Source organism: Thunnus thynnus, chromosome 21 (assembly GCF_963924715.1).
Source record: "Thunnus thynnus chromosome 21, fThuThy2.1, whole genome shotgun sequence".
NCBI classification, from domain to species: Eukaryota; Metazoa; Chordata; class Actinopteri; order Scombriformes; family Scombridae; genus Thunnus; species Thunnus thynnus.
Genome location: NC_089537.1, coordinates 19,096,558 through 19,118,560, shown reverse-complemented (window position 1 = coordinate 19,118,560; position 22,003 = coordinate 19,096,558). Strand labels below are relative to the sequence as shown.

At 40.6% G+C, this 22,003-nt stretch overlaps 1 protein-coding gene and 1 long non-coding RNA gene across 9 annotated transcripts in view; one reads left to right on the top strand and one right to left on the bottom strand.

Annotated features, from left to right (window-relative positions):
• ntng1a (netrin g1a) overlaps positions 1–22,003 on the top strand; it is a 105,310-nt gene that overhangs the window by 74,694 nt on the left and 8,613 nt on the right. The window contains exons 5-9 of one of the 7 annotated variants that reach the window (XM_067578077.1): positions 10,827–10,853; positions 14,805–14,849; positions 15,929–15,985; positions 17,527–17,694; positions 21,534–21,668. In XM_067578077.1, the coding sequence (XP_067434178.1) occupies positions 10,827–10,853; positions 14,805–14,849; positions 15,929–15,985; positions 17,527–17,694; positions 21,534–21,668 (432 nt within the window). Of the gene's footprint in view, positions 1–10,826; positions 10,854–14,804; positions 14,850–15,925; positions 15,986–17,526; positions 17,695–21,533; positions 21,669–22,003 lie in introns of all 7 variants that reach the window. The other 6 variants (XM_067578076.1, XM_067578079.1, XM_067578078.1 and 3 more) reach the window with 6 other exon arrangements.
• LOC137173310 (uncharacterized) lies at positions 8,914–16,789 on the bottom strand. 2 transcript variants are annotated; one of them, XR_010925146.1, is made up of 2 exons: positions 16,440–16,789; positions 8,914–9,218 (listed from the first exon to the last, which is right to left on the bottom strand). It is a non-coding gene; the product is annotated as an uncharacterized lncRNA (long non-coding RNA). The 2 variants fall into 2 exon arrangements; XR_010925147.1 differs by lacking the exon at positions 16,440–16,789 and adding an exon at positions 14,966–15,837.

The following is a 22,003-nucleotide window of genomic DNA, read 5'->3' as shown; positions in this document are numbered from 1 at the left end:
TATATAGCTTATTCATGTGGGCTTGTGAAACCCAATGAGACATTATTTGTGATGTTGGGCTTTGCAGATACACAGATACATGCCTTGACTAGAGGGAGGCATGTATAAGTAAATGATCCAGTCCAATGCCTCATGTGTAGACTTTGCATGTGCCTCATAATGGCCACTAGGGGGCAGATAGGCCAGCTGTTAGTGACTGAATGAATAGATGGTTGGATGAATGGATGGACCTCTGAGTAGACACAACAATCCTTACAATATCACATGAACACAGGATGCATGGCGACCGGTTTGCCAGCTAAAACAGCAGAGTGATGAGCAGCAGCACTATAAGTTCAAGTGCACTGGCATTCATTTCAAAGCCCAAGTTTTATCCTGCTCCGTCTCCTTATTGCGTCCACTGTGATTTCTGCCTTTCTCGACGATGCTCGAGGACTCTTGGCCACCGGCTGATGACTTATTCTCCCCCCCAGAGGATCCGCGTTATGAGACTTAGAGTGGGTTAGTGAAATGGCCATTCCCAGAGCTCAGATTGACAGCACATTATTAAAAAAGGTAACACACACACACACACAGGTGTTCATCCAGACCTTCTTATTCACACACACACACACACATCACACACATTCATAACTACAACACAAGGACACACACACTCCCTTTGCCCTGCAAGTGATGAAAAACAGTCTTAGTATAAAGCGCATTATTATACTTTGTCTTGGAGGGGAAAAAATCCATAATGTAATAACGCTGTGAAAAATCTATAGGAATGCAAGGCTATCCCTCCTGAATAGAAAAAAAAAATACACAAGGCTGACAGAAAAATGCACCTTGTGCTGTTTTGTAATTTTCTAGACCATTCAACACCAATTCCAAAAGTCTCCTTCCCTCTCGATGTTTTCCCTCGAACCCAGTGAGCATATGGCAGCTCTGCGGAGACAAATTTGTCAAAGATGAAAATTTAATTAAGATTTAATTTCTTTTTACTATGCCCATCAAGTCGTCTGATGCGATAAGGAGATCGATGAATCATCATCCGGAGGGGGTGTGGAGTTGTGGAGGTGGGGGGGGGGAGCAAGGATGATATGTCGTCTCACAATGGCAATGTGTTGAGAGCGAAGAAGAAGAGCAGGATTTAAAAAGTGATGAAGAAAGAAAAGGATGGCGGAGATAGGAGGGGAAGTGGGCATCACTCTCTGTCACAGCTAACTCAACCTTCTGGGGTGGCTCTGTCTCTCTCGCTTTTCCTCTCTCCCTCTATGTCTCTCACCCCCCCTCCAGTCCCTCAGCCTCACTCATTCTCGCTTCCTCCCTCTGTGGAGACAGAAGGAGAGGGATCAGTTTGAGAATTAACTATGGCAGTTCATTTCACTGTCGGGCTGAGGATGCTGAGGAAGATAGAGGTCAGTGGTGGAGGGGGGGGGACGCTGGGTGGCCTCTGAAAAGTTGATTTCAAATAGTACGAATGTATCTTGAATTTTATAGTAGTCCAAAATCCTTAAATAGAACTTTACATTGATATATTGATCTTTTTTTTCTCTAAGCGAACCACCAAACAAAGATGCATTATAAAAGCTCTGGGTTCTATCCTCTAAATTAACTCAAAATGACTAATCTGAATTATATAGGATACCATACATTATAGCATATACTAATATAATAAGACAATTAGCCTGGATGTTTTTGGATAAAGAATAAAATACAGGTCCTGACCATATTTAAGGCTGTTAAAGTCATTTAATTTGCTTTGCAGAACAAACTGTAAGGTGTTAGGCAATCCCTGCCATGGTACACCAACATTTACAGTTACAATTTACAGGCTTGTTTTAATCTGAGGAGTATAGCATGAAGTGACTGGATAAGTAACACCCATCGTTACAGAGTTAGTGTGAATGTGATTTTTGGACAGTGCAACAATGTGTATTGCCATCTTCAGGTCCCTGAGCTTCATTATAATAAATAATGCTCTGACCTGTAACTAAACCTGTGCAGGTATTTGTGGTCATGGATCTAGTGTGACACTGTAGCCTAATACAGTAGTTCTCAACCTTTTTTGGCCCAAAAGTCAAACCAGAATCACACGGCACACCAACTCACAGTAGTCAATTACGCAGATTGTCTCAAATGTCATGATTACATTGTCATTAAAGATATTTCCACTATATGGCACACTGACATATGATTAAAGATGACAGGCAGCAATGACATCACTCATCAAAAATATGTAGGCCTATTTATATGAATCAGTACAAGAGCTTGCAAAACAAGTGTGCTACACATTATTGTTCAGATTAAATAAGAACAGCAAAAATAATTATGATTATTACGATAAGCCAATGTATGTTATGATTTGACAATGACATCAAGGCCTGTGACTGATGCAATGAGAAAACAAGGCCTTGCTGATGTGCAATCAGAGATTGCAGAAACATAGATGAGAGAACGGTGCAATGTCAACAATAGCACAAGCAGCACTTTTATGTGGAAGTAATAGGCATCTGATTAACAAGTGCAGATATTGTACAGAATTTGTATTTAACTCTTATCTGGATTAGACAAGTGGCATGCTCATATCACCAGCACCTGTTATAATCATAATCCAGAATTTACAGACTGTGAGAGGAGGGATGAGAGAGACAGAGAGAGAGAGAGTAAAGCTCTGGTGATACAAAATAGACTGGGCAATCAGAGCAGCCCTAATCTTTCATGGCTTTAGGGTGGAATTGAACTTTCAGTTTACAAACATACTAGCTGATGTATTATGTGGCTATATCAGGACAGGATTAGTGGACTGGAGTACTGAAAACTCGCTATTAACGTAGTTGTCTCAGTAACATCACAACTTCAGGGAGGGAGAGGGCGGAAATTACCTGAATTTATCTGTGGAAGGAGTACTTTGTTTTAAAGAGCCTCTTCAGCTTACTTGGCAGCACTGTTTGCATCAGCTGGCATTAGTGAAGTTAGCTAACATAACTTTTCACTGCAGATCACGCTCTCAGGTTGAGGGCTACTGACATCTCCAGACAGTCCAAATAACTCAAGATAATTTTCTTACTGTCTGTTGCCAGTTTTTTTTTCTCTTTTTTCTTGATGTGGACTGTCTTCCTTGTATCATAAAATAGATGGAGTCATTCATAAGATGTTGCTAGCAGCTCATTATGTGCATCCTGACATTTGATGTGCAGCTATATAATTATCCCCCCTCCTGTTACCAAAATTGATGTGAGAATGTGGAAGGAGGATGTATCAGGTTTATAAAAAATGAATTGGTTGTTGTAAAATTCCATGGTACACTTGATCTTGCTTCACAGCATTCTGGTTGAGAACCACTGGTTTAATAGCTAGCTAACCACTTAGCCTAAGCCAAAAAACATGCAAGCAAAATTTAGCAAACAAATTTAATGAGCTGCAGAGCTGACGAGAGCAAAACAGTTTAGAGGCTTAGAAATTGCATTTACAATTTGTAAACTGCATTATAATGTTCCACTGAAAAGTTGTGTCCTGCTTGGGTCCTGGTGCTTGCATGTGTTTGTGTTGTTGCAGACAGTGGAGTTTTGTTTGATTTATGTACGACAGCAAAACTCTCCCCTTAAAGGCAAAGCGGGACAGACCAGATGTACAGGGTACAGGCAAGGTAGATGCTAGATTACACAGGGTCATCTGCTAATGCAGAAACAGGGAGGGTCATTATTTAAAAGACCGGTGTGTAGTATTTAGTGGCATCTAGGGATGAGGTAGCAGATTACAACAAACTGAATGCCACTCCCCTCCCTTTCCCCTTCCAAGTGTGTAGGAGAACCTACAGTGGCCGTGAAACTTGCAAAAAAACACGAAAAGCCCTCTCTCGAGCCAGTGTTTGGTTGTTCAATTCTGGACAATTCTTCACAAAAGAGGACCCACCCCTTATGTAGATGTAAAGGGCTCATTCTAAGTGAACGAAAACACAACAAGTCTTATTTTCAGGTGATTATGCACTGATTAAAACATACTTATGAATATTATATTCCATTTCTGCCAAGTCTGTTCTGTTAGATGCCACTAAATTCTACACACTGCACCTTTAAAGCTGCTTGACAAGATTTTTGACTTATTACAAACGACAGTCTAACTTGCTGATTTCTATTTTGGAGGATATAAACTAAGTAATGAAAACATGATTTTGCCATATTATGCACATTATCTACACACAAACTCATTACTGCAGATTACCAATTTTACAGTAATCAATCCAATTAAATATGCATTCTGACTTCACTCAGGATATATTTTATATGTGCAAATTCAAGTGAAACAGAAACACAGATGCAGTTGCTGTAAAGGAAACAAAGAAACCTTTGAAGGTCGTGACCTGTCTGTACATGGCGACATAGACAGTGAAGTTATGTAAGGGACATGTGGCCTTGCTGCATGGTGACAGCCTTGTAAATGTTCAAGTGTTGAGTTGGATGATGGCTGTTATGGCAACAATAAGAAGACATCCTTCCACACACCTGCTTTCATTACTGTTTTATGATGGTCACACAGTTTTAAATGATGTGCATAACCTTTGGTTTGTTGAGGGTTTAGCAGAAGAGGATTTTTTTGTGGAGAGTTTTGACTGAAATGAACTAACTAAATAATATCTCTTAGTAGTGAAACAGGGTTTCTTTTCATTTTTTTTTAAATTTTGCAAATTATTTTATTTGGGAAATGTAATTTTCTCCCAGTGACACATAATGTTTAAGAAATTAATTCTTCATTTGTTATGTCTGCAGTTTGATAAAATGAGTAGAATTCCTTGTCATGGCTGGATTAGGAGACACTTGTTCAGACTTAGCTGAATCCAGAGTTTATGCATCTCCTTTGATCAAAGCAGTAAAAGGCATGGACATGCAATGGATTTAACTGTAATGATTCATCCCCTGCCTGGAAAGAAGATCCACATCAGCCCTCCTCCGTCCCAATAAAAACCCTACATCTCCTGTGTCCAAGTGGAGCATGAAAAGAAGCACTGTCACATCAGGAGGTGGCTGTCACAATAACAGCAAATATTATTTTATATGACTTACAAATTGCATTTTTCTGCTGTTGTTGTCTAATTAGTGTACATTAATTCCAAACTACCAGATGCTACAGCCTTATTATCAGTCCTGTAGTCCAACTGGGAGGAACTGATCACAGAAATGTGACCAAACACACACACACTCACACACACACACACACACACACACGTATAATGCCTCACACTCATTTGCACAGACACACAAATTCAGATTTTTCTGATTAATCCTCTCTCTTGCACAGAGGAAGTCGGTTTCTATACATATTACAATGGCAGGAACAAATCCCACAGGAACTGATAATGCCACTGCAGAATAAATCTCATTCTATTGTGACTGAATGCAAACAACCATTATGTATATGGGTCTCTAAGATCTGCTCCCTGTATTAAGTTATTGAAATAGATTCAGATTTGACTGGAATATTTTTACAAACATATAAGGAGCTGCGTTGAAAAATGTGTTGTTTTTAAACACATTTATTATAGTTATGAGTCCTTGGTAACATTATTAACTACTTTACATACTGCTTTACTGGACTAATACAACACTAATGTAATCATATAACACATGTGCCAATACACGTGTTCCCCCTAAAAAATAATGTTGATGCTTTAAAAAAAAAAAAAAAGCCTTATTTTTGCTTCACCATCATTTGATAAAACAGAAGTTATTTATTTTGAGCATCATTCCTCTTTAAATCTTAACACAGTGAGCCTTGTGAGACAGACAGCTCTGTGTAAAATGTGAGTTTTATTCAGGCTCACAGCTCTACTGTGCATTCAATTAGTGCCATGTGTTTATGCATCTACAGACATAAACGTGCTCGCCTGTGTGCACATAGCTTTACCTCTACCTTCTCCCTCTCTCTGACACACAACACCCACTCATTTATGTTTGTGTTCCTTGTTCCACTTCTATTTGAATTTCCATTTTACCCCCATTCTCTTTCTTTTTTCCTTTGTAAAACTCATCGTCTGTTGTTTTGCATCCTCTCATTCTGTTGCTCCTCCTGCCCTTCTTCCCCACCAAATTTTTTTCTTCCCCCTTCTTCTTCTTCCTCTCTGCCTCCGCCTGTTCTCGCTCCATCTCTCGGTTTTGTTTCATGCTTGTGTTTCTATCTCTCTCCCCCACAACACCCCCAACCACCCCAGAGACCGAGCTTGTTTACTCTGTCTTTTCCACATCTCGGCTCGGTGCAGCTGTGACGGTAATCTTTCTTTCAAATATTTGTTTCTTCCATCTCCAGATTTTTTCTTCGCCTTCCCCGTTGCCGCCACCACCACCACCGATGTACACCTCATTCAGTCCCAGAAATCTTAAACTGTGCTTCTTCCTACTTGGCTCCTGGGCACTTTAAGACTTGCCACCTTCAATTCGGATCTACACATTGAGATTGAGCGAGCGAGCCGGGCACTCCGGCGAGGCAAGCCGAAATTTTGCTCCTGAGGAATTCAATCAAGTTGCATTCCGTGCGCTTGTGTTTTGGCAGCCTTTCCGCTGCTAACCAGTTAGCAATGCCTGTCACCATCACTGGGTTCTGTATAGCCAAAAAGCTCCAGATGATGATGGATTGCTATAAAAATGATGGCAGCCAGGGAAAGTAATTACCAACTTTGCCTGCGGTGGAAATTCAGCAGATAAGACCCTTTCCAGAGTAGTCTAGGTAGCACCAAGGCAAACAGGTGACACATATCGAAGGTCAAAGCCAAATGGATACTGACAGAAACAATGTAATGACATCCACAATCACACACACAAACAAACACGTACAATCTGACTTCCACATCAACAAATGAATGTTCTCTTGACAGTAGCATCTAGCAGCCAAATTTGACCAAGATGTCCTTTCTCTCTCTACATGTACAGACACACTGAGGGTGAATAAATGACAGATTGGATTGTTCAGTAAGGAAATAGGATGCATGCCTAAGATTTAAAGCCCATAGATCCATGGGAGAACATGTTTATTATGGGTTTTTGATCCATTAGTAAGGTTACAGTAATGGTCTTAGATGGATGACAGCATAACTGAGCTGAACCAGTGAAGGATGAACATCAAGCACACACAGCCCCGTAAAGAGAGATTTATTGTAAATCAGTTGATGCCTCACAAGACTCAGGCTGTACTCTACTGTATTTTCATGCCCACATTTGTGTGTGTGCGGTCTGTCGCATGTGCTGACCCCACGTGCGTACAGATCATGTTCATCGAATCACACACCCCTCGGAGATCACGTTCACCACCCAGCGACTCGCAACCGTGATCCCAGCACAACTCATAAAAATCAATGGAGCACACTGTCAACATAAGCAGCTCCTAATGCTCTTCCTGTGCGATAGGACAAAATTAGATTGCAGCCATGCCCCGTAATGGCAGGGCCGGGCTGGTGAAGGGGATTGGAAAAGACGGTGATTGAAAATTAATCGAATGACCCGACATGGGATCCTGGACATCTGCTCGAACCCCACAGTTTGTTCATAAAGCAGCGAATAATTGCACTGACAGGCCATCGACGCTCCAGATCGTGACCTGGAAGACAAGGTTATTTGGCCTTGGACTAGTCAAAACTGACAACGTGTGATTTGTCAAATGAGTAGTCATTTAGGTAACAGTTTGAATTACAAATGATGCGTTTTTTAAGTACATTATATTCACATCATAACTGCATAGGCAAGTGTCACACAACTGTGAGGTATCATGAATAAGTAGATTAACACATTAGAAGTCAATTACATGCAACATCTGTTTCATAATGCGTAATTAAAATAAGTACATTGTTCCATGCTTTATTCATAACAATGTAACCAATATTCACTGTGCATGGTGTGATGGGTTTTATCACTTGTGACTTGTGCTTCTCATCTTTTAGCTGAAGGCAAACAGCAGTCACATACAGCAAATATTTTCTCTGTGTAAACACTGTTAGAAAGAATGTTTCTTATTCTCTCTGCTCAAACTGTGAACTTACAGTTTGGTGACGCACACTAACACTAGCAAGTCTCTCTGTCTCTCTCTGGCTCTCTATCTGGTTTTATATTTATATCCCTCTCCATTTAATGTAGTGGGTCCACTGCTAATCTTCTAGACTAGATGTAGATAGGGCCTGAGTATTATTGCACTGTCAGCTACTCAACTAGGCCCTTTTTAGCACTGCATTACTTTATTTTTTTTCTTTTAGAGTTGTTCAGTTAAACAGCTAAAACTGAACTGGAACAACTTCATATAATGCATGTTTGGCTACAGGAATGTATGTGCATATATATTTACAGCTTGCTGTCATGTCATTGCCTGAAATCATTTATCTAAATGAATTAAAATGATACATTTAATCAGATTTCACACAAGTATGCCTGCATATGGCTTGGTCATATCCGTAGTATTAGTATAAATGAAAATATACAGTACTGTGCAGAAGTTTTAGACACTAAAAGTAAAGTGAGGATGCTTTAAAAATAATGATATCAATAGTTTTTATTCATCAATTAACTTCCAACAAAGTTCAGTAAACAGAAAAAAACTAAATCAAATCAATATTTGGTGCTGACTATGCTTCAGCTGTACAATGTGTATTGTCATTTCAACAAATATTGGCATTATCCTTCAAATATCCATAATCAATCACTACAGGTACATGCACAATACATAATTTCATATTATTTATAAATCAGAATGTGGGCACCTCACACATACTTGAAACCATCCCATGATATGACATGATGGAGATGGAAAATATGTTGAGAGATATATGAGTACAACATTATTTGTGTGAGGTTTTTCTACAGCTGTGTTCACTCAATGGGACATAAACTTCATTTTGATTAATTTCTCATATGTGATCAATTGTATCATTCTTTTTATTTCATTGAAGACATCATTGTATATCCATGTTCTTTTAATTTTATCCTTTATTATGAAGTACCTTGTTTGGATAAAGGCGCTACAATTTTTTAAATCAGTATATTTGTTTTAAAATCAATGCTGCTTAATCAAAGTGAACATGGTGATTAAGGTGATTCAGATCGCCCTTGCCCTCGTCCTTCCTGTCTCTTGGTTAGCATCTGCCCACCCTCTCGAGGTTTGACATCCATTATGCTCCGCCTCCATACAGTATGTCAGCATAGCCTCCTGCACTTCACAGCTCTCAGACAGGTCACAGATTTGGCTCTTAAATACATCTGGCAGGCAGAGATCAGAGAGAGAGAGAGTGATTGAATGACAGGAGTTTGATCAAAGTCCACGTACACAAACACACGCACACATTCAGGAAATCCTCATGTTTCCCCTGAGCACTTGGAGATATTTTGTGACGGCTCCATTAGATGAAAAGCCTCACCAAAAAAAAAATCCTGCACAGATGCCTGCTTGCCTCCTTAGCTTCCTCAGCCTTAGGTGTGGCAGTGAGCGGATGACGAGAGGGATGCGAGCTAGAGAGGAAGAAAGCACCCTTTTTATTTAATTTCTTCTTCTCTAGTTTACGTGGGCTGATTTCTCCTATTGCCCAGCATGCTTCCCCTTCCTATGGTGAAGGGGGGGTTGTTTGTTTTTATGGGCAGACTGCCTTATTGAGGGCAGGGGGTAGAACAAATAGGAGGGAGGGCCTCCGTTCAAACGGATGATTAGAAAAAGTGGAGCTGGCGTCTATGTCCTGAAAGCAAAGCATTCCTCTGAAGCCAGTGCCGTCCGAAAATACACCGCCGGTGTGTTCACGTGTCTTTGAAGAAAATGGATTCAAAAAGAGAAAAACGGCAAAGTGTTTGCTAAAATTGCCTGCGCCCGACGGCGTCTGAAACAGCCACAGATGTGAATGTGTGCGTCATTCATATTTACAGACCAAATTAATACCCAAACCAAGATGACGGTGGTTGGTTCAGATGGTGAAATGATCGGCGCGAGAAGTCTGTGAATGTCTCAATCCCCTCAGATCCACAGCCAGCTAACGTCCTGGTGTGGGAGAGATCTGGTCACCATGGGGATGAGACAGACTGTATTATCTGCTCAGTTGCTGTCTGGCACAAGGGATTGCTTGATGGAGGGACGGACAGGCAGGCAGCAGGATAAGACATGTCTTCCTTCAGCGTCGGAGGCAGAGTTTGCTATATGATGCCATTTGATGTGTTGTGTGTGTGATTGTGTGCCTGTGTGCATGAGAATTCTGTGTTATGTGCCTTTGACAAGACATATTTTTGAAAAACTGATGTGCTGAGCAGCGTCTTATAACAGTGTGCAACTTTTTAACTTTAAAATAACTAAAATCACAACAGTCTGTGAGCCTGTTGTGTCCACCGAAATTGTTTTTTTCAGCGATTCTGGTACATTTTTGGGATGCGAGAGAGAGAGAGAGGGCAGTAATAACCTTCTCTGGCACTACCAACCGCAGGGACATCAAAGCAGAAATAATGGAGGAAACCAGAAGAAACCAAAGAACTCTGATGCTAAACATGCAACAGACGACACTCTCACATCATGGGGAACACCAGCATTGCTTTCCCGTTTCATCCTCTGCCTTGACTAAACCTGTGCTGGCCACACAGATGCTGGAGAGCCTCAGACTGTGTGTCATTTGAAATGTATGCAGCTCATAAAGATGAATCATAATAATTGGTGTGGGAACTCAATCAAATGCAAGGGATGATGGCAGGACTACCATTATACTTCTAGTCTCATGGAGAAATGTTGCAGTTGTTGTCTAAAGTCTGTTTTAATTTTTTAAAAATGTTTTAAATGCATGTAAGTCAGTTTTCTGCCTTGATTGAAGTTGTTCTTTCTCTCTTCCTCTGTTGCAGGTATTCCCAATAACATTGGTCCAGTTAGTAAGTAAACAGTCACAAAGGAACTATAATGAATGCTTAATGCTTTGCTTTGCCTATTATGCCACCCTTCACCATACAACTCTGAGCATCCACTTAGTGCCAAGTGTTCATTTCTGATTCCAATCAATCTTCCTACGAAGGATTACTCACCAATAGTTAACAAACCTTTTTTTTAGAAGGGAGAAAGATGAGCAATAGCTTGAGGCAATATTGTCGTGATGCACGCATATTAATTTATTATATCCAGGCTCAATTCAACCAGATAACACTTGCCTGGCCCTGCATGCCGAATGTCATTTGTTTTTTCCCCTCCTTCCATGCATTATAAATAAATAGCATCTAGACTTTATTAAAGTGCCAAGACCTTTCTGGCAGTATAATGTCACAGGAGGTCATTTTAATATAAACCGCAAGCGCCTCGGCTGGTATTATCTTTGTCAACCAGTAGCCCCTCAGGAGGAGGAGGAAGAAGAGAGGTGCCATGTCTCAGGTTACCGCTGCCTGGAAGGCCGTGTGATGCAGGAACCATAGGACTGTACTGAACAAGTCAAAGTGCATTCACAGCCTGACTCTGTTCTCCTCAATCTTTTTTCTTATTGCCCTGTTCTTATTGAGCATCCTCTGTACCCAGAGCAGCAGATTGATTACCAAAATGCCCCTTCCCTGTCTGATCCTGGACCTACATACACCGCCCGGGGGTTAAAGAGACATGCAAGTTTTTGATAAACTGGCCCCAATGATTGACATATTTGCCAAATGATTATACACACAGCAGATGCCTAAGTCTTCTATAGCTGCAATGTGGTTGGTGCTTGTGCTCCATGCTAACACTTTGGCACTGGTAAGAGTGATAGAAGTCCACTAGTTTCATCTAAAGTATGAAGACTGACATTAAGTTGTAGGAAGCGAATGGCAGCTTTCATGAAATTGTGTATAAATTTAGGTATATATTAAAAAGAGGATACATTATGAAGTCAGTAGAGTTGATGTAGACAAGATTATCTGCTACTGTAGCTTTAAACAATGGGCCTCGTTTTTGTATTTGCTTACTTTTTTCAGTGACATACGAGTGTACCATATTGGATTCAGCAAACCGTCATAACTGCACAAACTTGTCATAAATTACTAATTTTAACCTGATGAAATGACTCATGTGAAGAAATCTGTTTGTACGGATAGTTCTTGCTTGAGGCCCAAGTCATATATTGTGTAAATTTCACTAATAAAAATTCACTAAGATAAGTACAGATTACCTCTCATGTAACTAAAGTTCTGTTCATCACTGAGTTTTAAGTGCTGATTTTCAATATAAAGCTAGTGGCTTACTTTCAACTCAAAGCCCAAGCCAGGTTTTACTAAGGGACACATGCACACCCGTCTTGTTTACATCATTTGCGAGCTAAGTCGACCTTTGGGCAAGTTTCCCAAAACATGTTGTGAAAGCCACAGTGTGGAAACAGATTGTTCCCAGGTGGTATTTAATCAGGCTTTAGAGGGATAGATTGCACAGAAAGTGAACACTGGCTGTAAAGTCTAATGCTATGTCAGAGTCAGAAATGGACATGTGGCCAAGAAGACCAAACAACCCTCCCAAAGTTCCACTGCTTGCTTCCTTCACCACCTCCTCACATCTTAGACATTATGCATACCTTTGACTCCATGCATGGCCTGACTTGAGATAAGTGTGTGTGTGTGTGTGTGTGTGTGCATGCTCTTCATACATGTTGTATATACATATTGTACATATTCACTGCTGCACATCAGTTCTCTCTGTCCCATCCAAATGCCAGGCCAGACCATGTCCAAAGGCTGTCCTCAAATGCTTTATGGAGAGAGTGTGCATGCTGATAATGTGTGTGGTTGTGTGCGTGTGTGTGTGTGAGTGTGTTGGGAGGGGGGTGGGGGGCGATCTAGAAAGGACACTCTGACAAACCAAAGTCTTCACTTCTCATCCAGATTGGCCCAAAGGGATTTAGAGTTCTCACGGGTAGCTGTCTCCTTGCAGCACAGACAGCAGCCTCCCACAGCAGAACTGGCATAACACGAAATTCTAAATACTCTGACTTTTATAAAATCTCACGGAAGAGGATGAGGCTGTTTTCAGTACAAACACAAACCAAGTTAACATCTGCATCATTGATAAAGTAAGAACAGAGTGGCCAAAAAAAGGTTAGGATGTCCTTGAGGTTGTTAAACGGACTAGAAGCAATGCTAATGTGGGGGGGAAAAAAGAGACCACTGCACTTTTCATGTTGTTGTTTGAAGGTAATTGAATTCCTTATTGACTTTTCTCAATTCTATTTCAAGTTTATTAAGCCAAGCAGAATTGCCTAATGCGGACCATTAAAGTGAAATTAATATTTAAAAAAACAATTCTGGCTCTGCAAGATTGCATTTCATTATGGGTATGGCATTGATTAAAATCCGTCAGCTCTCATTTAGTTCGCCTTACCTGAATATTCCCCATAACAAAATAATTAATGGCACCCAGATGTGTATTACATCCAATCAATCGCCAACACAGAATAATTAAAAAATGAACTTACTTTACCAATTAGACATTCTGGATCTGAACAGTGTGGTTTGCTCATGTGTTTTATTTTCATATCAAATAGTGCATACTGTGTGCTATCGTCATAATTTAATTGTTCATATTGTCGCAAGTCAGTTTTGTTTTGAGGAAACGGCTTCACCACAAAATGCTAAAGAAAAAGAAAAGACATGAATTCAGATAAAAAACAACAAGCAATTCACAATTTTTAAGAGTGGAGCTGTGGTGCGCCCTCTTTATTTGATAATCTGTCATTTTCAAAGAGCCTCTCAACGACTGACTCAAGTGACTTTAACCCACTGGAGACGCAGCAGTCATCACCGATGCCAGAATCCCCACACTGGATCAGTTGTGAAACATTTTTGGCGGGATTAAAAATGAAAGGAAAGGATGAGACAAGAGATACTGCATGATAGTCTTTTGTTCAAGCGGTTTTGAAATCAATGAATGGCAATGCTAGGGGGTTTAGAAGTGATTGTCAAAGCGAGTAGACATGCCAAGCCCAAAGCTAATGTATTATTTAATTCCAATGCAGTAAAAAAAAATGTTTGAAACAAATTAGCCCATGCGTAAAAAGACATTTCTAAAATGATTTGGCCTTATAACCAGCAGTCATGTTCTCTATTCACATGTAGTTAGGGTAATAGGCTTCGTGCCAAGACACCACTGGATGTTAATTACCCAAGATTGCATGATTCATGGAGTCAATAGCAAAAGGACAGAAAGATCAAATGAAGAGATGAAGGGGCATGATGAGGAAACTTATCCGTATTCGTCCCTTTGCTTGAGTCCTCTCCATTTCCAACCGCAAAGTATTTCCCTGACACGGAAATACCGACTTGTATGTAATTATGAGGTTATGCTACCCACAGCAGTCCGTCATTCCAAGTCCCAACACCTGCCATTATTTATTCATTGTTATTCCTCCACCAGAAATACACTGTAATTAGATATTGATTACATAGTCAATGTGATGAATTAAACAAAATGCCCCCCTAACGTCTTAATTTGCTATACATAGTTTAGACTCGCTTGCATAAACCATGACTCAAATACTAAGTTTAAAAGGGTTTTTATCTTTTTTCTTCAGTTCTTCACTCATCATTGCCATTGCCATAAACATGTGCATACACAGCAAGCCCATGGAAGTCACACAAATTACATACAACGTCTCTCCAATGTCCTTAATGGGTCTTTGGATGCATTCTCTTTGCTCGTCCATGTCAGCCCTGCCCCATTGTATTTGCTGTTTCCTGATTTACTGATTTAAGTCATGCTGGACATGTTCGTGTCTCCAGTTGTGTGTGTCCACTACCACGTAGTCCCCACCCTAGACTATCTGTAAAGTGCATCACACAAGTGCACATGAATAACTCCTGGTTTCTCTCAATTGCACGCAGTTCGGCCGAATGTCTCATCTCTAGGTGTCGCTAACCGAAAAGAAGGTAGGCATCTAAGATTATGCAACAACTATGTTTTTTCACAGATTCATTGATCTCGGGGTGTAGAAGCAAAAAAATGACTCTTTGGTAGATAAAAGCATTTGTTCGTAGTAACTTACTCCTTCCAAGTCTTGGTATCTTTTTGACAAACCAAAAAAACATCCTCAGTTTGCTTGTCTTTTGCTCATTATAAAGGTTTTTGGCTCCTCAGTGGAGGCTTGAGTACTCATGGGACACTCATGTTGCAACATGCTGGAGTGCCGTGCATTATCCTCTCAAACAATGTGTGCACGGTACATTTATACACACACTCTACTACTTTTATTGGCCATAAAGCTTCCAGGGATTCTCAGTCCTATCTTAGCGCATCAGGAAGAAAAGCAGGAGAGGCTTCACAGTGGTTTTATGCAGATCGATGTTAGGCTCATCCCAGCTTAATCCATTGCGCAGATGTGATGTGCAGCCACCTCGCAAACAACTAGCACACAACCACTCAGCTCTGTGTTTCCATGACTGCAGCCAAGCGTATGTGTCAGGGGCTTATGTCTCCCAATACAATGGCAGAGGCTGGGCCTATTATTTCTTTTTCCCACTGTTTGTTTTATGACCGGAAAGGAATCGAGGGATTGATGTGTTCACTGCTAGCCAGTTTCCTTACCCATGCTCCTGTGCACAAATTTATAGGGAAAATTCTTGGCTGGCCTCCACCGAGGTGGAGAGTAGTTTGTCAGGGGGTAGTTTCTGTCTAGAGAAACATACACACGAGCTTTTGAATTATACAAAGCACTTGTTAATGAAATGAAGCATAAAAGAAGGACCATAATATTTGAATTGTTCGGCATCTAAGGCATTTGTAACAGATGCTGCTACATGCAGCCAACTTCACTTGGCAATGTCACTCCTTATTTCCCAATGCCATCATTCATTGTTATTGCGTATGTTTCTTTCGTTTTTATTGTTACATTTATTATTAAGCCTGATGCTCAGTATTCTTAATTCTCTGACATTACATGTTTTATGTTTAATTGCAATATCATGTTTTTTTTTTGTTTGTTTGTTTCTTCTTTTAATTTGTCTAGTAGCTCCTCAAGTTGCATTGTCCACTGCCCCTTCTGTCCACATTGCAAACAGCAAGCGAGGTAGGAGCTCTGGTATTCATACATTGCCCCCCAGATAACACCCAAGCTTCCTCACTGTATGAACTGATGTCTCTGTTTAACTGTAAGCCCCTTAACCCTGCAGCACTAACCCAATGTTAGAGCACTCTGTCTTCATATCTCAAGCTCAGTGCTGGACTGATGGCTTTCACTGTACAGGGCACATTGAGGATTCATTCGTCTATGGAATTGTTTCTAAACACTATAAAAGTCCCTTGGAATCATATCTTTTTCAGTGCAAATAAAGTGGGTGAGACTACAACTATTTTTGGGGAACGTGTTTCCGAGATCCGAGACTTTTTATTCCCCATGCGTGCATGATTTATGACCTCAGCCCATTTCTGAAAAGGGGAGATTATTTGTCTTCTGAGAGTATGTCTGCAAGAGTGAGGCATCTAATGTAGAAGATCTTAGCTTACACTCGGTCAAGACTTACCGCTTTAGGTGAAAGGTAGAGTGGACTAGACTGCTTCTCCTTCATTTCCAAGCCTTGTCGGGTTGTTAGTGAGTGGACAGAGAGACCTGACCTCAATACAGATCCTTAATAACCACAATCCCTTGGACGAAAGCCCCATCCGCCAACCCCCCCATTCTGGATCTGTGAGTGGGCTTTCTGTCCAAACGGCTGCCAGTGAGGCTTAAGGGTCACATCTGTCTGCTCTGTGACACATGGTGTCAGCGGTCACTCAGCACGGCGGACTGATCTTCACTTGGAGAGAGCTGAGCTGAGGCTGCACCCTTCCCATCCTGCACCCCTTAAGGCAGGGCTGCCAGTGAGTATCATAGACTGCAGCATGAGGTTTCGCATATTCTCTAAGTTAGGTTGTAACTCTGTAATTCTACAAACCTTTAAAAACAACTACCCAGCTATTTTAGAAATATTGGATGAGTAAAGGGTTTCTCAGATTTGGAAATTATGCATTTCATTACAGAGGGTTGTGATATGAAGCGCCATTAAAAGTTCCATCTCATCCTCTTTTCCCGTTACTTCAAACCAAATCAACCATGACGTTCAAGAGATCAATTAGACAACAATTTCAAAAGTCTGCCACACCATTCCCTGGGTTGAAAGATCCATCTCATTCATGGTTTGACCTGCCTTACACTGTGTGGTGTTCCCGATGTGACCGTGTCTCTGTGCCATCATTACAGAGCCTCCCTTGCCTCGTGTTGTGGTGTGCTTGAAGTGATGTGACCTCTCCGAGTCCTACTAATGCCGTGCTTTTTTATGTGATGTCTTTTTCTAACTCTGGCTGTGCCCATGCCAGACTAATCATGAACTACCCTCCCTCTCATCACTTCCCCAACATCTCTTTTCTCCTCTTCCACAACGCAATTTCTCCATTCTTAACCTTGCATGCCATGGCGCCTCGCTCAAACTCTTGCTAACCCCACCGCCGTAGCGCTCGCAGCAACAGCAACAATTCCAACACTCCCTGCTGCGTCTCTCTCCCTCTTTCTTTCTCTATCTTTTTCTCTCTTTCTCTGTTCTCTCCCCTTCACACGTTCTCCCTCTTTGCAAGACTGCGAATGCTTCGGCCACTCCAACCGATGCAGCTACATCGAGCTGCTAAACACCGTCATTTGCGTGAGCTGTAAGCACAACACTAGGGGCCAGCACTGCCAGCTATGCAAGCTGGGATACTACCGCAATGCCTCGGCAGAACTGGACGATGAAAATGTGTGCATAGGTTAGTCCCCTACCCCCTTCACTGCCACCCTGCTTTCACACAAACTCTCTACTCGCCTCACCTCCTGTCTTTGACTTGTCACAAGAGAAAGTGTCACCTTTCATCCCCTATGGCTTCATCATTCGTTTTCTTGCCTCCATGTCTTTCTATGGTCTTCACATCTTCCTCTTTTGCTTCTTCTGCTTTCACACAACAGTGTCACTCATTAACCTCCTTGTCAGAGTGAGTGTCATTGAGGATGCTAGTCATTTAGCTTTAATCAGATACACCCAAATTTGATGCTGAAGTGCTTTCAGTCATTCTTTCAGGTATGGTATGGATTTCTGTGGACTGATATTGGGCAAATGTAGTATGTTACAGTTGATGTCTAGCTGTCAGCTTGTATTCAAGAGGCATAAAGTGAGCCAAACATTGATTTAAAGCTTTTAACTGTAAATGAGTGAATTATCTGAGTCACTAATAGATATCAATAACAATAACAATACAGAATGTGCACAAAATAATAGAAACACCTAAAATATGAAAAAATTTATGTCTTTGACCTACACTAATCACAAATAGGCTTGTGTTTTACAGTCAGAACAGCTAATTGTGAAGGGTATCCTCATTTATCCATGTAAGCTTTGATTGCATTGCCAATGCAGTTTTCTTTTTGGGTAAATTCTGTCATGATTTTCTATAAAAAAAATCCCTTGCCACATTCAAGAAATAGTCATATTTAGACATTTGTAGACATTTTGGGAAATATGCGTATTCCCCTTCTCATATGAGTACAGTAAATATGAAGTTACTACAAGCAGCCTCTTAGCTTAACTTAGCACAAAGACTGGAAACTACTGTAGGAAATGACTAGCCTGGCTCTGTCCGAAGGAAACCTCTAACCTCTAAAGCTCATGAATTAACATACTATATCTTGTTTGTTTAACAAAAACCTAGCTTAGCTGTTTTTTGAGCTAAGCTAACCAGCTCCAGCTAAATATTAACTGTACAGAGATGAACAGCATCATTTGTGAGCTAAGCAGATGTAGTTTTACTATTTAGGTAGCTTTGGTGCCATGCCATTGGTCTGATGGCCCATTTTGATGAAATCCCAATAGTTTGAAAAACTTATTGGACTGAAAGCCCATAGTCCAATGGCCTGTTATGTCCTTAATATCTTAGTGTATTTTAACCCAAACCATAACCCTAACAAAGTGGTTTAGTGCCTAAACCTAACTAGACCTTAACTACAACACTGTCACACCATAAAACATTTTAACAAGCATGCCAAAATAAACTAAGATATTAAGGGGAAAAGATGACAGAGGTAGCCTAATCGGAACACCTAACCATAAATAATGGCACTGCGTTAGCAGACACAGATAATGTTTATTACCTGACAAAACAGACTTTTTATATATTACTGAGGTCTAAATTCCATGTCATGTTTCACTCAGTAGAACTCCGTTTTCATAAATCAGCAGTTATAAAAAAAAATGCGTTGTTAAGGCAGACGAGCATTATCTAGGAAACATCACGTTTATTCACTTTACGTGGAGCTAAAATTAATACTGAATTATGTTCGCCTAATGAGTTAATGTCTGTTTATGAGTCATAAGAAATCATAAACGATTGTTTAGAAAGAGTTGCAGTTTACCAGTAAGCTCAGCTCTGTTAAATTTAACAATATCGTTATAATATATATATATATATATATATAATATATAATAGTTAATAGAGGCCAAACTGCATAGTAAAAACTGTTATGTTTGTGTTGCTGCCTCATCATCAGTCTTATCAAACAGACTTTTTACAATTCACTCAGTTCTTTTGATAAATTCGCCATCATATTTCACAAAGCAGAACTCTTTAATGAAATCATGTTGTAAAAATTTTGTGGACGTGCTGACTAGCGGTGTTTCAGAATGTCAAACAGTAACGTTACACATCTTACTTTAGTTTATTTAATTTAGTTCACAGAAGAGCCGTTAAAGTTAAACATCAGCCAAAATGAAAAGTCTTTCTTTAAGAGTCATACAGAGACATACATTATGATTTACGTGATGAGTTATATGTAATATGTAAATTGAGCAATATGTTAACATGTGGTGAGTATAAGGCCGGCAGTCACTGAACTCCGACTCCAGAGTGTGTATTTTTGCAGCAATGGGTATCTGTTTTTGGGCTAACGGGCCATCGGACTAATGGGCTTTCAGTCCAATGGGACATTTTTCAAACTATTGGGGTTTCGGAATAATGGGCCTTTGGACCAATAGGCAGTTCCCTTAGCTTTAGCATGCCTCTCTAAAAACTGACACATGAAATGAGTCATTATGAGAAATGTTTAAAGCTGACACACTGCTAATTGGTATTCTATTTAGTGTCATTTGCCTGTGAAGACTGCTGCTTTTGAAGTTGTGATGTCAAAGTTAAAGGCCATTTTCATCTGGTGTTTCTTTTATTTTGTCCATGACCTTTACGCAGGCATCCATACACTGCATCATCTGTTTTTCTTCTGTGTAAAAATGTGTGAAAATTGCATTTCACATAGTTCCTAAGGCAACAGTTTGGTTCCCTATTGGATTCTTTAGCTAGCATGTGGAGAGTGAATTCACAGTGCTCAGTGCCAGGTGCATTTGTGAGTCCTGAGGGGGGAGTTTGACAAGCAACAAGAGTTCTGAGAGAAATGTTGCAGAGAAGTCACACCGCCAGTCAGAGGTGCAACGCAAGTGCATATGTCATATACATGAAATGGCCTCAGGAGTAGCAGCTGAAACCCGTCACAAGGCGTTAAGAGTCAGCGAGGCGCTACCTTGTGCCAAATCGCCGTCACCCTGCTTCTCTTTTACTGACCCCCCCCGTTTGTCACTTGCCGTCACCTCTCTCCCCTTGCCTGACCCCCGGATGTCACTCGAGTGCAGCCACGTGCAGCCAGCAAAGCCACAGAAGGTGCCATGTGATGGTCAGGGACTGTCAAAATAAGTGTCACTCTGACTGCAGAGTGCTCCAGTCGCTGTGGAAAGCTGGAAGGTCAGTTGAGCATAGGACACTAGAGACTTGACAGGTTTTTTTTTTTTGGTTTTTTGGGAGTTTTTTTACAGAATAGTTTTTTTTATAGGATATTACAAATCTGATTGTGGCTAATGAACATTCTCTTCTGTAAATGGTGAAGAGGATTTGGCAATGAGGACAAAAAGTTGGAGGATGATTAAAGAACGATAACTTTTAACTTTAAATGAATACTAGTTATATACATTTGGAAATGAGAGAGAATTAAAGAACATATTTCAACAATGCCCATTTCAATGTTCCAAACTCATTCTTCTAAAACCTTAACATTCATTCTTTGTCTTTGTTTCATGCCATTATCCATCTGATACCATCTTATTACTGTCATTTTCCATCTCCTCTTTCCATCTTTTTCTATCTGTACCTGTATGAAAGATTTATATTTTAGAAAAGCATGTGCAGATTAGCCCACTTTGTCATCTTAAATCAAAGCTAATGATAATGCTTTGCATATTTGCTCATTGCAAGTTGTATATCTGTAAATTTGACAGTAATTACAAATATGCTGTAATGAAAACAAAGTGTTCATGCATCTAGAATCAACTTCATTCTTTTCTCATTCTGTCTCCATTACAGTTGAAATGGTAGCATTTTCTCTGTATGAGTCTTTAAAATCAATCCACATTTCTTATCCAGTTTAAAGTTACTAAGCGCCTTGTTACAATGGTTGAGTTGATAACTGAGCTTGAGGACTGTGGTCCACGCTGTGAAAATCCTAGAAGTGTGCTGGGAAGTCAAAGCACCACCCTGTCTCCAGCTTGTGTGTGTATGTGTGTGTCTTGTTTTTCCAGAGTGTAATTGTAATCCCTTTGGCTCAGTCAGTGATCGCTGTAATGGCACAGGATTTTGTATATGTAAGGAGGGCACAACAGGGCCTAAGTGTCAGGAGTGTCTACCCGGCTATTTGTGGGACGATGGCTGCAAATGTAAGTAGAACCACAACCCTCCCCACGCAGCTCCCAACTGTTCTCCCCCTCAGCTCTGTCTCTCTTTGCTATCTCTCTCTGATTTCTTTTCTCTCTCTTTGACTCCTGAGCTTGGCTGGAAGAATGTGCTGCACATGCGCAGGACTGCCCAGCTGCCTTGACAAACACAGACCTAACCCATAACATGAGCTAACTCAATATACTACGTCATTTGACTCACTAACTGAACCTGCATTTCACACTTGCTGTGGCTGCGTTAGCAATGTGATGTTAGCAGGTGCCCTATATGGCTCAAATGGGGAAAAGAAAGCAATAGCATGTCAGGATGCATGCTG